Source organism: Protopterus annectens, chromosome 5.part0, assembly GCF_019279795.1.
Source record: "Protopterus annectens isolate FY-2018-M chromosome 5.part0, PAN1.0, whole genome shotgun sequence".
Lineage (NCBI taxonomy): Eukaryota > Metazoa > Chordata > Ceratodontiformes > Protopteridae > Protopterus > Protopterus annectens.
In genome coordinates this window covers 676377365-676394225 of record NC_056735.1, presented here as the reverse complement: position 1 = coordinate 676394225, position 16861 = coordinate 676377365, and the positions used below count along the sequence as shown (strand labels likewise).

General features: G+C 37.4%; 1 protein-coding gene across 2 annotated transcripts in view; it reads right to left on the bottom strand.

Annotated features, from left to right (window-relative positions):
* Positions 1–1413: 1413 nt before the first annotated feature.
* Positions 1414–16861, bottom strand: part of FANCB (FA complementation group B) — a 489492-nt gene continuing 474044 nt past the window's right edge. The window contains exon 9 of one of the 2 annotated variants that reach the window (XM_044072523.1): positions 1414–6513. In XM_044072523.1, coding sequence (XP_043928458.1) covers positions 6078–6513 — 436 coding nt within the window. In that variant the 3' untranslated portion in view covers positions 1414–6077. The remainder of the gene's footprint in view (positions 6514–16861) is intronic. The other variant, XM_044072524.1, reaches the window with a different exon arrangement.

The following is a 16861-nucleotide window of genomic DNA, read 5'->3' as shown; positions in this document are numbered from 1 at the left end:
TACAAACCTGAAATACTCACAGCAGGAATTTGAAATGAAATGAGTGGTTACCATAGAGCATAAGAGTTATAAAGGGTAAGGTAAAAGAAACAAAGACAGCGAGACATCATGAAGATGAACTGATATTTATTAGATTTAAGATTATCAACTAATAATTAAGAATTTATGAACAGTGTACCGAACGATATGTTCATTTTCAGACATGGATATAGACCTAGCTGCTGGAAGAACTTAGCAATCATAGCTACCTTACACTTGGATAAAGCATGAACATAGCTCATACTTTTTCACGCTGGGTGACTGAAATCATGTTAACCTGTATTGGGCAAGAACAGCGTGAAATGCTATGTTTTTTCTTTTTCAATCTTACACACTGTCGTAAGACCACGGAGTTGACCTATGTAAGTACGAAGGTGTATGACATGAAGTTCCCTATACAGGGGGTGAAGAGAATTTTGCACCCTGCAAAATGCTTTGCTTTCTCATTTTATTGTACTTTTAACTTACATTTCACAAGTTAAAAAATTATTAAACACTCATAGTACACTGATTTAATGTAACACAAGTAAAGGAATAAGCATACCACAGTCTGAAAAACAGTACAAAACAGGAAGAACACAGACTACATATCTGAGCAAAACAAAATCTGGATGAGCCCTCGTCCTCTTCTCCATATAGTTTAAATTATTTCAGATACCACAGCCATAAAAATAAATGTTCAAACAGCTGACATATTTTACAGACGTCAACAGATGCACAAGACAAATGAGTTAAGTATTAGTAGTTGCGTATAAAACAATGAAAACCTTTAAACTATTCCGCAGTCAGGGACAGAACTACATTATAAAGAAGCTAAACAAATCTTCTGTTACAACTATGGTGCCTACACTTGGATAAAGACAACAGTCACATTTACGTACTCAACAGTCTAGGTTTATAATTTGTTCTAGCAATATTCAATGCAACACCTGATTGAGAAACCTAGAGCTGCATGTTGAATATTAAATGTGGTTAAGACACTCACACATTAAAGGCTATAAAGCACTACTACAACTTCTGTATTCTCTGTTATATACAAACTTACATTTCAGTTAAGAGGTCAGTATCATCAAACTTACAATTTAAGGTAATATGTACTCAAAAAGGGGTTCCTATCATGTTGTCAAACTTTTAAAGTTCAAATGTCATATGGTCGACACCATATGATTGAACTTTTAAAAGTTTGAATGTTTCAACGGAGATCCCTGTACAGTGTGGCAATGGAAGTTTTCCTTTGTCTGCACTGTAGTGCGATCTCAGAGTTGGTATATTTAAAGAGCGGGGGGTGTAGGGGGTGCAGGGGTGCTTGCTCCCTGCTTAAGCTTTCAGGTAGGTTGTTTTCTCTCTTTTTTTTTTATTTTTTTTTCTTTTATTTTCAAACTTGTAAGAGTTCAAACATATGGTTTTGACCATTTGGTGTTCGAACTTTTAAAAGTTTGATTTTCTGATATAGATCCCTCAAAAAGAACTAGCAGATTATAACTGGCAAACTCTTCTGAATACAAACAGAAATCTGGGGTTTAATGAGTAAAGTATTACCATCTTAAACCAGTTAAAAATCAAGTGAGTTTATAATGACTGTTTAAATTAAACAGCTAGTGTCGTACATTAACTATTTGTTCAGTTACATTGAGTGTGATGAACTGCTATGCATGAAAGCGTTAGCTCAATTGTAATAAATTATTTTGTCTTATTAGTGCCTATTTTACAATTGCATTTTAAATTTCTAGTAATTGGATATGGCTGTATTTCTGAGCCAGTTGCGTTTTGAGAATGGACTGAAAATGAGACAGGACAGGAGGATAGCTGAGCACCTTAAAGACCTAACAAGGTAGAGAAAAGAACATGTCATCAAACTTGCCCAGAGATTTGGTCTTTTTATCTAGCATTACTGTGGCTAAATGCTTGGTCTAGTGAGCTCTATGATGGAGTAAGCTAATGACACAGAAGGCAACCTCACAATGTTTACAAAAGCATTTATGCAGGAGTAACTCTCCAGATAAGACAGTAAGTCTTACGGAGTGGGAGGGGCCAAGAAATGGACATTTCAAGACTGGCATCAGTATAGAGATAGTTAATAGTCCCTCCTGTTTCTTTTCCTGATACTGGTTCAGTTTTTTTTTTTCAAGAAAAAGAGAATGGGAGAGATTCCTTTTGGACCTGATAAGTGAGACAGTTTGTTCCCAAAAGGAAGAATCACCTGGGGTGCTGGTGGAAAATAACTAGGAGATGTAAATTCTTCCACTCAGGGAGATGATTTCTGCTTTCTAATTCAGTCAGGGGCTGTTTGTACTTTTTTCATGCAGCTGATGTCGAGAAGCACATTCCACATTAAGAAAAAGGAGGCAGGACCAGTCTGAGAGGGGCACTGCATGCCAAAGGGCAGACAGGTTGGCACAAAGTCCAACAATTTACCAGGTGACACTACTCTATTGCATGATTCCCTCACACATTCAGTCATATCATATCAGGTATCGAATGAGCTGTACAAGTCAACCAGTGTAGGACCAAGTGGAGATCCAATGAGCAATGGAGCATCTGTGGTTCCATTGCCACACTTTCTGGCAAGCAAATATCAACTAAACAGTTAACAGAAATAAATCCCAAGGTCCAAGACTGATCATGGACATGTGTCCCAGGGGCTCAAACTCCTGCTCAGAAGGCCAACTGTATCCTCAAGCTGTAGTACAGGTACTATTATCCTCCTTATCTTATTCTTAACAGGAAGTGGTACCTCTACAGTTACATTCGCAGTTGTCTCAGATGATAGATGGGAACTTGACTTCTCTCCACAGGACAAGCTCACCACCTGAAAAAGATTTAAGACTGACACAGTCAGTTACAACATGATTAAGACACATGGTTTGGGAAAGGACTGGGTGGATGCTGTCTTACTATTCTCTCTGGCTCTTTCCTGTTGTCACAGAAAATGGCCCTTCAGCCCACTTCTGAGGCAACCTGCTATCACTGCTACTGACAAGCTGAAGTACATCATCACCATCTCATGATGCTGCCCCTGGGCAGCTGGGTTAACACTGTAACACAACATGCAAGTTTCACTATTATGGTGTGGTCCCAGACAAAAGCAGCTCCTACACAGACTTGGTTGGCAATCAGAAGACAGCAGGAATACATAGAATGTCATGGTTTCTTAGGCACACAACATGACAATTTTCTAACTATACATAGAGCATATGTTTATCCTTCTTGTTTGGTGCAACAACACTACTATACACCCGTTTATTGAATATACATACCTCTAGGCATGGAAACTTGAGACCAAAAGGAGATCTCACCCTGAGAAAGGAGGGACAGCCCAGCTATACAGCCATTGCCCAGGGCTGCCCTGAAGCAATATTTTTTTAACAAATCAAATGAGGATGGTAAGATTACTGAAGACTGGAAGAAAGCAGACTTGATTCCAGCTATTAGAGTGGGAGAATGACCAAAGTTGAAACCAATGTGCCTGTCAGTTTGAACTTTACACAGAAAATTATTGAATCATTACCGAGTAACTAAATTTGAATCATTACCGAGTAACTAAAAGCAAGTGGGATCCAGGACTTAAAACTACATTAATTTCCAACAAGATGGTCACTCTGGAAAATACTAATATACTGCCTTTACTTAGAAACCAGGACATCAAATTACAAAGAGGCTGTGAGTGTTGTCAACTTAGACCTTATAAAATATATGACATGGTACCGCACAAAAGGCTAGCAAACAAATCACAAAGGCTCGGTGTGGAATACAGTATGTTGCAGGGGTAAAGTAATATCTAGGTTACAGGTCAAACTGGATCACAATAAAAGGAGCTAAGACCTATATGGTCAATATCACAGATTCATGTTAACTCACCATAAGCAGTTTCAGCAAATGTAAAAACTTTGAAAATGTTTGTCAAAACTATTTTCAGTAAACATCCAAGGGTGCAATCCTCATGCACCCTCACATGGGGAGACATTCAACAGGCACACCCAAACATATATGTAAACTCCAAGGTGACAACAATGGAGAAATACTGTCGACTAATGTAGTTAGCGAACATACTTTGATCATTTCATGTTTGCCAAAACATCCTTTGGTGACCTGACATGTTCCCAATAGTACATAAAAATTCAAGACAGACTGATCACTCAGTAGCTATAATCCCCAAAAGGCCAAAAAAAAAAAAAAAAAGATCACAGAATAACATGGTATGCCCACTGTACATGACAATACGTGTTAATGGTGTACAAACATGAAAAAAATCAAAACCATTCAATCAGCATCCCTGTCTGAAATCATACTACCTCAAAGAAACAGCACAGCACTGCCTCATGTGGGGGGTGGAATTGGAAGGGGGAAGCTTCCCTTGTGCAAAAGCAATATCTGTAGTGCAGATCTTATAGTGTATAAAGTGGCATGTCTCAATTTTGAACATAGGATTTAGTAACATTTTAGAAAAACATACCTAATTTCAACAAAACCATAAGGCATGCAGAATTAGTATTTGCCTGAAATGTTTAATGTATTTCTGAGTACATTATTATTATTGCTGATAAACACTTGCTAATAGTTAAAGTACATGAAAGTATGTACCGGTTCTTGAACTGTTATTAATATGTTTACAAGTAACAGGATTCTGCTTCTTATCCACTTGTAGCTGGTCTGAGAATTTGCACAGTTAGTTATTAAAGGTTTGTTAGCTTTGGTAGTGACTGTTACAGAAAACATTATGTATCCCTGCAATACAAAAGGACCTTCAGTTTATTCATCAGCCAGGGAAGCCGGCAGAATATGTTAACCAAATGATCCTTATTTGCTGGCAAAATGTACATAGTTCTGGGGTCAACTGTACACAGGAGTAGTAGTCAGTTAATATTCTAGCTCTCGACAAGTGAAGCATGCCCAAACCTAACATGACATGTCATTCTGTTTCTTCACACATCAATAAGAAAAGAACCAGTCTTCCTGTCAAAAAACAACCAAAAATGACGGGTAAAATAGCAGTTTAGGCCCCATTTAATACTTCCAGTAGGAACATACAAGTCATTAACACCAGCATCCTATATTGTAGCCAGCACAAATAGAAGAATCCCTCTAGCCCTCTGTCTGTAACCTGGACTGAACCCAGTATGTCTGAGGGTAGGGATATTGTGGTTATCAGCTTGCATGTCACTCTCTCCTGGGTGACAGAAGCAAGACTTGTCACTGTGCTAGGCACTCCTAGGAGATCAAAGAAGGAGCTATGAAAGACAGTTTAAAAAGGTGGGCCTATTCCTACTGCATCACAAGAGCTGATATATATGTTTGGTGTGCCAGTGGGATGTCGACCCATATGGGGGTGCATGGGGGTTGCCCCCCTGCATGTTTATGAAAGTAGTTTTGACAAACATTTTTCAAAGTTTTTACATTTGCTGAAACTGCTTTTGGTGAGTTGACATGATTCCTTGGTATTGATGCATGCACTTCTAGCAGCCAAGGGCCCTAGTATGAATGACACTGGAAGAGATGAGAGACAGACAGAGACAGGCAAAAAAGGGGAACCTCCCCCAGACCCCCCACATGTAAAGGATCTCCTCTGCTAGCCGCAGTTCCTTCACATCACAAGAATAATGTCAAAGGGAGGACTAAGTGCAGTTAGGAGGTGATCATCAAGATGGTCTGTTAAAACTGATGTGACAAAGTGGATTATAGAGTGAAACAGAGGAAAAAAGTACAGTATTTTCTTAATCATAACTTTCAAAGTGCTTCACTCTATCCCAGTTATGCCAGTTTTGTTAAAAGTTACTTTCACTTACCCTCTTAAAGAGCTACTATAACCACCTGAGATACTTCTTAATGTTTGCATTTACACATGATACCACAAGGTCGGGCAGTTCTGATGAGCTATTAACAGAAACAGGAATAATTGTATCAGCTGTCAAAGTAAAGGTTAAGCTTTCACAACTATGTCTCATACAACCCAAGGCAGTACACATTCTACTTCGCGAAAAGAGGAAAAAGTACTCTGAACAAAAGTGCAACTTGTAGGAATTTATAATGTTTATGACATTTTAAGAAGTACTAAAAGCTGACATGCATTTGCACAACTTCTGTGCAGCACTGTCTGAATCCATCTGCAATGTCACTAATTTCTCCAAAACTTCTCTGTACTGGTCACCTTCTACAGTTAAATCAGTTCCAGTAGAATTAAACTTCTGTTCATTCTGGAGTTCTTCTCTGCAGTGCTGCACCTGTTCCTTTACATCTTTTGTGGCAGCAACACAGCTGATTTTCTTGATTGCTTTCTGGCTCAAATTAAAATTTGTTTCAGCTGTATTTATCAAGGAGTAGCATGATTTCTTGAAGGAAAGAAGTTCACTCTCTACAGCCAAAGCTAAGCTTTCTGTCAGAGAGTTTCCATTTCCCAGATTCTGGGGCTTTACTTCACAAGTTGGAGAAAGAGCATTTAGAAGACTATGCACACACTGTAACAACACTTCTTCACTTCTGGGGGAAAAAAAAAAAAAAAGTTAACCATAATGAGCCCTGGTTCCAAGAGTGGTACATCATATTTACATAGGCCTATATGTTTACCAGTAGGCTATAATCTGTTGTATCTTTAGAAGCTATACATCTTTCACAACCTTCATATTTTTAACAAAAGAAGGATGGATAAAGTATTTATAAACAAGTTACTGTATATCAGAAAATCTTTGAGAGCAACTTGTACAGCAGGTTCAGGCAAATTATTTAATTTCTCTTCTTGCTGTACATCTAGCTGAAAAATCCCAGCTTATATTTTCACTGCCCCACAGCACCTTCATCCTATTGTGCTTTCTTCTCAGATTTGGAGCACACACACCACAAAACCCGTAGTACCATCCCTTGGCTGAACCAGCAGACATTCCTAAAATGAAATAAGATATCACTAAATAAGTGTTATTATGACATAAACCCTCTTGTGAATATCCTAATGCTTTCGCTCTCTCTTTTTCTCTCATTTTATACATGCATATGACCCGGAGATGAACAATGCTCAAGGAATTAAAGAGGGGGATTGACTCTGATTCCCCTCTAAGAAGACTTGGTAGAAATCTAAGCTATTCTGTAGCATGGCTGAGAATATTTGACATTAACAGAGCTGAATCCTAACACAAGTATGTTTGTCACCTTTAACAGTTAATATACAATATATACACAGACTGCAGACTAAAACTATATTTATAGTTTAGTATGAGATCTGCATGTTTAGTTTTTCAAAATATTAGCATGCTATTTGAAAACAGATTTTCTCCATGCTTATATAGCGTACCTCCTGTAGCCGCAGGCAGTAATCCAAGCAAAGGAGGAGCATTTCCTTTCCGTCTCCTTACTACTAGCGTCCATTTAAACTCCAATATAGCTTGTTTTCCATTTCACAGGTTGTTTATTCAATACAAAAGTAATGCAGATAAAATGTAATACTGTTAATGAAAGGCTAAAACAAATTAAAACAGCAAATAAAACATCACATAAAATAGATAAGTGCTTTCACTTCAGTCCTGGAGCTTCATCAGATCTAACTAACACAGTGCTTGAGACTAATTAAAGATACAAGGGTTCTGAAGCACTGTGCTAGTGTCTAGAATTTTAAGAAATTTTACCAGCAAATTCAGGGGGTGGACATGGGGGCTGCAATGGTCCCCAGTTTTGCTAATATTATGTTGGCAAACTGGCTAGACTTGTAGGTTTACGACAGTATGTGCACTTTATTGATATACTTTTTATCTGGAGTGGTGACAATAATTTGATATAGTAGACTCCCTCTTATTCGGCTTCTCTTTAACCGGCCATCAAATTTCTGCCATACCCCTAACAAAAGACAACAGAAACAAATAACATTTCCACCTCCTATGGGCTAAATAATGACAGACTTCTGAGTTTAAGACTTCATACTCATTAGAAAAATGCATACTAACACAAATCCTGTTATTATAGCTGATTTATAACCTATAAATGCTATTTTGTATATTTTTTCCTGATTAACCAGTCATTGATTTATCCAGCCTATGGTCCAATCCCAGTGATACCGGATAAGATGGAGTCTACTGTAGTAAGATTTTAGGAATATTTGAACAAAATGACCATATTCCTGAATTGTACTCTCACTATAAACAATAATATTCTTGGATTATGGTAGCATGCACTCCACCCATCAAAAAATATAATGTAGTAAGACGTCAGATGGTGAGGATAAGTTGAATAATCACAAATGATTCTGATTTTGAAAGAGAAATGATCAGTCTAAAAAAGAATGTTATGCTGCACCAAAATATTGCAGTTGTAATACTGTTAAGGTAATTTAAGTTGCTGTTTGTCATGTCAGGCATGTATGTGGGCAGGACTATTAGGAAACGGAGTTCAAGAATATATGAACACTGACATGCAATAAAAAAGGATGGCAAAAATGTTTTGTATTTTATATCTATATATATATATATATATATATATATATATATATATATATATATATATATATATATATATATATATATATATATATATATATATATATATATATATATATATATATATATATATATATATATATATATATATATATATATATATATATATATATATATATATATATATATATATATATATATATATATATATATATATATATATATATATATATATATATATATATATATATATATATATATACATATATACATATATATATATATATATATATATATATATATATATATATATATATATATAGATATATACATATATATATATATATATATATATATATATACATATATATATATATATATATACATATATATATATACATATATATATATATATACATATATATATATATATATATATACATATATATATATATATATATATATATATATATATATATATATATATATATATATATATATATATATATATATATATATATATACATATATATATATATATATATATATATATATATATATATATACATATATATATATATATATATATATATATATATATATATATATATATATATATATATATATATATATATATACATATATATATATATATATATATATATATATATATATATATATACATATATATATATATATATATATATATATATATATATATATATATATATATATATATATATATATATATATATATATATATATATATACATATATATATATATATATATATATATATATATATATATATACATATATATATATATATATATATATATATATATATATATATACATATATATATATATATATATATATATACATATATATATATATATATATATATATATATATATATATATATATATATATATATATATATATATATATATATATATATATATATATATATATATACATATATATATATATATATATATATATATATATATATATATATATATATATATATATATATATATATATATATATATATATATATATATATATATATATATATATATATATATATATATATATATATATATATATATATATATATATATATATATATATATATATATATATATATATATATATATATATATATATATATATATATATATATATATATATATATATATATATATATATATATATATATATATATATACATATACATATATACATATACTTTAAAATGCACATATTTTAAAATATCTATTTTTTTATGTGTTAGACACAACAGAACCAATATTAGGGGCAGGGATGCTAAAAACATGTTTGACACCAAGGAATACAAGTGGAAAATAAGATCAAATGCCACAAATTCTGCAGGCTTGAATGACCATATTAATTTTAAATAAACAGAGGTTTAAGAAAAAGTAAAAGAAATGATTTTAAAGAAGAGACATGACTGGATGTGTCTTGTGGATTAAGATCAAGTGGGAAAAAAAAACAATTTTAAACAAGGAATTACACTGTGTTTTAGATGATGTCATGATGTTTTTTAACTATTTTATAAACTGGATTTTATGTTATAGTCAGAGTCTGAATGTGAACAGATGAATGCTCTCACTGTGTGTGTAATAATGTTTTGGTTTGAAAGAATGACACAGTGAATATATATATATATTTTGTTTTTAAACTCCAGTGCCGGCTGTTCGTACATTCGGTTTTTATTTAGAGATGAGAGCCAGACAGAACACATCTACTATTACCAAACCCCAGCACTACTGAACAAAGGAAAATGTGGCAGAATGCATTTTCCCCACTGGCAAAAAAATAGAGCTCCAATATATGTAATTTCTGGAAGACTATTACTATACAAGATCTCTGGTAAGGGTTTTGGCACATTTAATGTACTAGTCAGCTTATTCACCTCTGTAAACTGTAAAGCTCTTCTGATGAGGAGCTTCCTCTGAGCAGGGAACAGATGGGCTTTTCTGTTTATGGTGACCCCCAGGACTATACCTAATGAAGCACTCCAAGAGGTCCAACTCCAGAGTGTCCCTGGACAGGGATATGAGAAGCAAGCTGCTGAGGTATGGGAAAAATAGAAAATCCTTCTCATGGCAAGGCTTCAAACATCATGGCAACACCTTGGTGAGGAGAGTGGGCTCTGAGAGATACAATCAAACACTGCACATACTGGATATACAGGATAACGTTTTTGACATCTAGCATCATTTATCCTCTACAGGATTACAGCCTTTACAGTCAAAGAAAGAAGTACAGTCTGGGGCTCTATTGGCAGTTCTGCTAAAAGGCACTGACTTGCAAATGAAGCCCCTTCTTGGACAGGGCTGTGAACTCCACAACACTGAACAAAAACAGCTCATCTAGAATCCACTTACTATTTGTGATAGCTCTCCAGGTTGTGGAGAACTCAGAGAACCACACCATTAGGCAGTCCCAGACCAAAGCCAGGACTGCAGTAGAATGGCCAATAGATCCATCCTCCTAGGCAACTTCTTAGGTTCTAGAGGGTATGGAAGACAGAGCAACTCTTAAGGGCCTTCAAGAAGCAATAAGGAGAAATCTTCCTCTTTTGGAGTTTGCCAGGTTTGCAGAGCAGGAAATGGAAGGTTCTGGGGTAGGCTGGCTGAACAGCACACCACCACCATCCTCAAATAAAATGGCATTAAGGATCAATAAATAGAAGTTAGAGAGAGACATATGCTAATTCAATGCTGCAGCTACACAGAGTTTCACAAAGATTTTGTCTACATCTTTCTTAAGTAGGTGGGGCTCAAAAAAAGCCAGTTAAGCTTACAAGTTGAAGGTTATGATCCCAAAAATGGAAGGGGAGTAAACTCACTCAGCAAATCTGTCCAAAATCCTTGTTCAGCAGCTACATAGGGAAATGTTGTAATCTCTGGGACTGGAAAGATTATGCCGTGTAAGACTAGGATGAGTGGCAGTTTCTTTGCCCACTCATATGTCAGCTTATTGAAGGCACTTTCTTGGGGTTGAAATGAAACAGATGGGGTGTCTGCAGGCTGCCAGCGACAAGTTCCAGGACAGGAATAACTCAGGCTCCTAACGTATATACCCAGAAATTCTTACACAAACTTCTGGGAAGAAGAGAGACAGGGGTTCAAGTCAGTCCAAGCTCCTCATTAAAGAAGAGTGATTCATAGGAGATGCAGATGGAGATTTGTCTAATTTTTCTTTTCTTTCTCAGAGACATTGGCCTGTAATCTTCCAAATAGTCACAGAATTTAGAGTAAGAGGGAATACCATGTTGTGTAACAGCCATGACTGTACATGGAACTACTCAGAAGTGAATGTATGACAGCCTGGCACCAGCTGCTGGGGGAATAAGGAAACAGCAAACAGAAGTACGCTAGCCAAAGGTAATAGTCTCCCAGAAGGGCTTTACATGAGGCCTGGTTTTGGCTTCAGATTGAACTTCTTATAGTACTCTCTTACAACTCAAGCTCCTAGACAGGAAACATCTGTCTTATGTCCAGGCTTTCAAATGCATGCCTTGGAGCAGGACAACTTACAGAAACCTCATCAGCTTGGAAGTAATGGCTCTTTTCAGCATGCAGGCTTGCCTGGTCAGACCGGTCAATCATGGGCTCCAACTGATTGGTGGGGATAGGATGGCATTACGCATCTTGGGATACACCCCCAGGGTAGGAACTCTGGGCATTTTTCCAGAATTAGTTAAATCTGCACCTGAAGTGAGTCACTTGATCAGGCTTAAGCTTTAGTTAGAAATAATGACCACAGTGTTTCCAGCCCAACACATGGTATTGTGACCTCTGAGGTTTGGAAGGAAAATTAAAGAAATAGTGACATCCTCCCTAGCATCATTCCCCCCACCCCACACACACATGCTACAGTGACCTTCTGTGGATACTTTTCAGAAGAGACAGTTTTAGACCAGGTGGGGCTAAGGGCTGAAGCGACTACTGAGACAGTATCAAAATCCACATATACAGTCTTGGTGTATGGGGATCACCAACAATTCTGAAGGTCTGAGTATTCTATAATGCATTTTATACCTTATTTCTTTTTGAGAGATGACAATTTAAATTCAGAAAATTAGAGGGAGACTCAGTTATTTTAATCATGAGAAAGTACAGTTGTGTACACCTACCATAAATGTAGATGTTCAAGTGTCTTCACTGTTGCAGTCATAACTGTAGGGTGTTCCTGCCGGCAGGCAGCCCGAGGTCGGCCAGAATCCCAAAGTCTGGGTCCGGCGTTGGCTGTACCAGCAAGTACCCTGACGTCAGAACGCAGAGGTATAAAGCTGACAGCCGACACCATCTTCTCCAGCCTTTCTTGCCCCAGATGTCAGAAGTCCCCCAAAATAACCAAAAGGTGTCCAAAAAGGAAACACAAATACACCACAAAAGAAGAGGAAGATAGCAAAAAATAAGAGGGGATTGGTGGGAGGGAAACACCGACTGCAACAGTGAAGACACTCGAACATCTACATTTATGGTAGGTGTACACAACTGTACTATGTTCTTCGTGTTTCACTGTTGCAGTCATAACTGTAGGGTGGAATCGCAAAGCTGTGAAGAGGGAGGAGGTTATGCAGAAGAAGGAGCAGCCAGAAGACCCTGCAAGACAGCAGAGGCAAAACTTGCTCTAGACTTAGAATACAAAGGGAGATTATAGTGCTTAGAAAAAGTATGCACTGAACTCCAAGTGGCAGCTTCCAAAATGTCCTTGGTAGGAACTCCTCTGAGAAAAGCTGCTGAAGTGGCAGCTGCTCTAGTAGAATGACTTCTAACAGTACCTGGAATCTGCTTCCCAAAGTGAGAGTAACAAAACCTTATCCCATGGGCAATCCATTTGGAAATAGTTTGTTTAGAAATAGCCTTGCCTAGAGAACTGGAGGCATAAGAGATAAGCAACTGATCAGATTTTCTGAAATCTTTACTTCTGTCCAGGTAAAACCGTAGTTGTCTGTGTACGTCCAATAAATGCAAAATCCTTTCCCCTTTGTTTTGAGGATTTGGAAAGAAAGTAGGAAGGTGAATAGTCTGATTTAAAGCCACTTTAGAAATCACCTTAGGCATAAATGTAGGATTGGTCCTCAAGGCAACTCTGTCTTGGTGGAAAATAAGGTATGGTTCCACAGCCATGAGAGCTTGCAGCTCTGACACCCTTCTGGCAGAAGTCAAAGCTAATAAAATAGCTGTCTTCCAGGATAAGAACTTGATATCCGAAGTAGCAGCAGGCTCAAAGGGAGGTAAAGTAAGTTTTTCCAAAACATAATTAAGATCCCAAGCAGGAACAGAAGGAGTTCTAGGAGGTCTTAAATTCTTAGCCCCTCTCAAGAATTGTCTCACCAGCTGGTGAGAGAAGATGGGGGGATCAGTGTTGTAATGAGCCGAGATAGCGGAAGCATGGATTTCAATGGAAGAAAAGGAGAGGCCTTTAAGCAAAAGGTCTGAGAGGTAAAGTAAAATTGCAGAAATGTCAGGCAAAAGAGGATCAGAACCTCGATCCCGCATCCAAAAGCAAAATCTTTTCCATTTAGAAGCATAAGATTTTCTAGTGCTAGGGCGCCTAGCTTCTAAGAGAACATCCAAAACTTGTTTGGGAAAAACAGAAGGAATCAAAGGCCCTTGTAGAGCTAAGCTGCCAGGCAAAGATTCTTGATTTGAGAGTGTAGCATCTGACCCTGATGCTGGGACAGAAGAGAAGGAAACAGAGGCAGAATCCATGGAGGTTCCAAGAACAGGTGTCTCAAAGTTGGATACCAAAACTGCCGAGGCCAATTTGGAGCTATCAAAATGATAATCTTGGGTTTGTCCTGTTTTATTTTCAGTAACACCCGAGGCAGAAGAGGAAGAGGAGGGAAGGCATATCCCGAAAGATTCCTCCAGCTGAAAGACAGGGCATCCACTTTCCAAGCTGTTTTGTGGAAGGACCTGGTGCAAAAGAGAGGCAGCTGATGATTGAGATGGGATGCAAACAGATCTATCAGAGGGCAACCCCAAACTGCCGTAATCCTGCTGAATAAGTTGGGGTCCAGCATCCATTCGTGAGGATCCAAAAGATTTCTGCTTAGGCTGTCTGCTAAGAGATTCTGTTTTCCTGGAATGAATTGAGCTTGAAGATGCAGATTCAGATTTAGAGCTGTGTCCCATAAACTCATGGCTAGTCTGCAAAGGGGGTATGAGTGAGAACCTCCCTGCTTGTTTATATACCACATGACTGTGGCATTGTCTGTGCGAATCAGAAGATGTCCTGGTTGCAAAAGATTCTGGAAGGCTAGAAGAGCATTTTGGACTGCCAACATTTCTTCAAGTTGATGTGCCAGGGAAGATGCTTCTTTGTCCAATAGCCCTGCTGGCAATTGTTTAGGTAATGAGCTCCCCAAGCATAATCCGAGGCGTCTGAGGTTATGATCTGAGCAGGATGAGGTAGACAAAAGGGATTCCCTTCGTTTAAAGCACAAGCCCTGGACCACCACAGGAACTCTTTTTGGAGGCAGGGAATCAGAGGTATCATTGTTTCCAGGCTGTGGTAATGCTGAGACCATACACTCTTTAGGTACCATTGAAGTTTTCTCATATGAAGCCTTGCATTTGGGATCAACAGGATGCAAGAAGCCATGTAGCCCAATGCCTGCAGGAATTTCCTTGCAGTGAGCTGAGTTAAAGTAGCCAAGGTCTTGAAAATTGATGCCAGCTGTACTTGCTTTTCTGGAGTAAGGAAGGCCCTTTGTAAGCTTGTGTTTAGAAGAGCTCCCAAAAAGATAATTTGTTGAGAGGGGATCAAATGTGACTTTTTTGTGTTCACTGAAAATCCCAGTAGTAGGAGAAGACGCTGAGCAAACTGCAGATGTTGAAGTAAAAGATCCTTGCTGTCCGCCTGAATAAGGCAGTCATCCAGATAGGGCTAAATTTGAATCCCTTGGAGTCTGCAATAAGCTACTACTGGAGCCAGACACTTGGTAAAGACTCTGGGAGCAGTAGATAAGCCAAAGGGCAGTACAGAGAATTGAAAGTGTCTCGAACCTGCCTTGAATCTGAGGTATTTTCTGCGTTCTTGTCTGATGGGAATGTGTAAATAGGCTTCCTTCAAGTCCAATGTCACCATCCAAGCATCCTGGGAGAGCATGGGAAGAAGTTGTTGCAGAGTAAGCATCTTGAATTTTGGAATCTCCAGAAAGGTATTTAATATTGAGAGGTCCAGAATAGGCCTCCATGAGTTTTGTTTCCTTGGGACCAGAAATAGCCTTGAGTAAAAACCTTTTCCCATCTCTGGAAGTGGAACAGGTTCTATGGCTCTCATGGCCAATAAAGCGTCCACTTGATTTAAGGCCTCTGACCATTGATGTTTTGGCAGATCCAGCCAACCCGAAGACCTTGGCAGAGTATGAAAGTGGAATTTGTAGCCCCTTAAAATCACGTCTAAAACCCATTTGTCCTGGGTATTATGAGTCCAATTTTGGTAGAAAAGAGAAAGTTTTCCTCCGAGAGGGGCTTCCAGGCAAGGAGGACCTGTAGCCCAAAGGAGAGAGTCATTGGGTCTGCTTCTTTTGTGATTGAGGTCTGTCTTCTCCCCTTCTAGGTGAAGAAGCAGTCCATTGTCTGGACCTGTAAGAGGCCTGAGGCTGCGCCCGACCTCTGGAGCGTCTATACCTTCCCCTTTGAGGCCTGTCAGACGTGGGAAAGGACCAATTTTTGGAGGGCCAATTTCTAGAAAATCTAGGAGGCTGAACTTGTAAAAAATCTTTAACAGTCTGCATAGATTTTTCTTTTTCTTCCATCTTTTTAATAACCTCCTCAGCCTTGGATCCAAATAAAACATCATGCTGAACAGGGGCATCTAACAGTTTAGCCGTAACCTGCTCAGGTAAATTCTGCTCAAGAAGCCAAGCATGTCTCCTGATAACAGTACCAGAGGCTGCGGCCCTGCAAGAAGCTTCCAAGGCATCAAAACCACAATGTAAACTATGTTTGCTAACTTGTTCAGTTGCATGCAATACATCCTGTAATTCCTTGTCCTCTGCACATGCAGGAAAGGTAGAGAGCCTTTGCTTTAAAACAGACAAAAGAAATTGCTGATACTTGAACATGTGAAACTGGCAATTTAAAGCTCTAATAGAAAGAGTAGCAGAAGTGTAAACCTTTTTGCCCCACCTGTCCAAGGCACGAGAATCCTTTTCAGAGGGAATAGGATTTTTAGATGAAGCGGCCTTAGCAGCCCTAGAACCCTGAGAAATGGTTTCAGGATCAGCAGAAGGGTTCTTAAATAAGAATTGATGGGAGTCAGGGACTCTGTAAAATCTGTCAGGCTTAGAAGGAGCAGGCGGCAAGGAATCAGGATTCAGGTTAGCTTCAGAAAAAGCATCATCCACAATATCA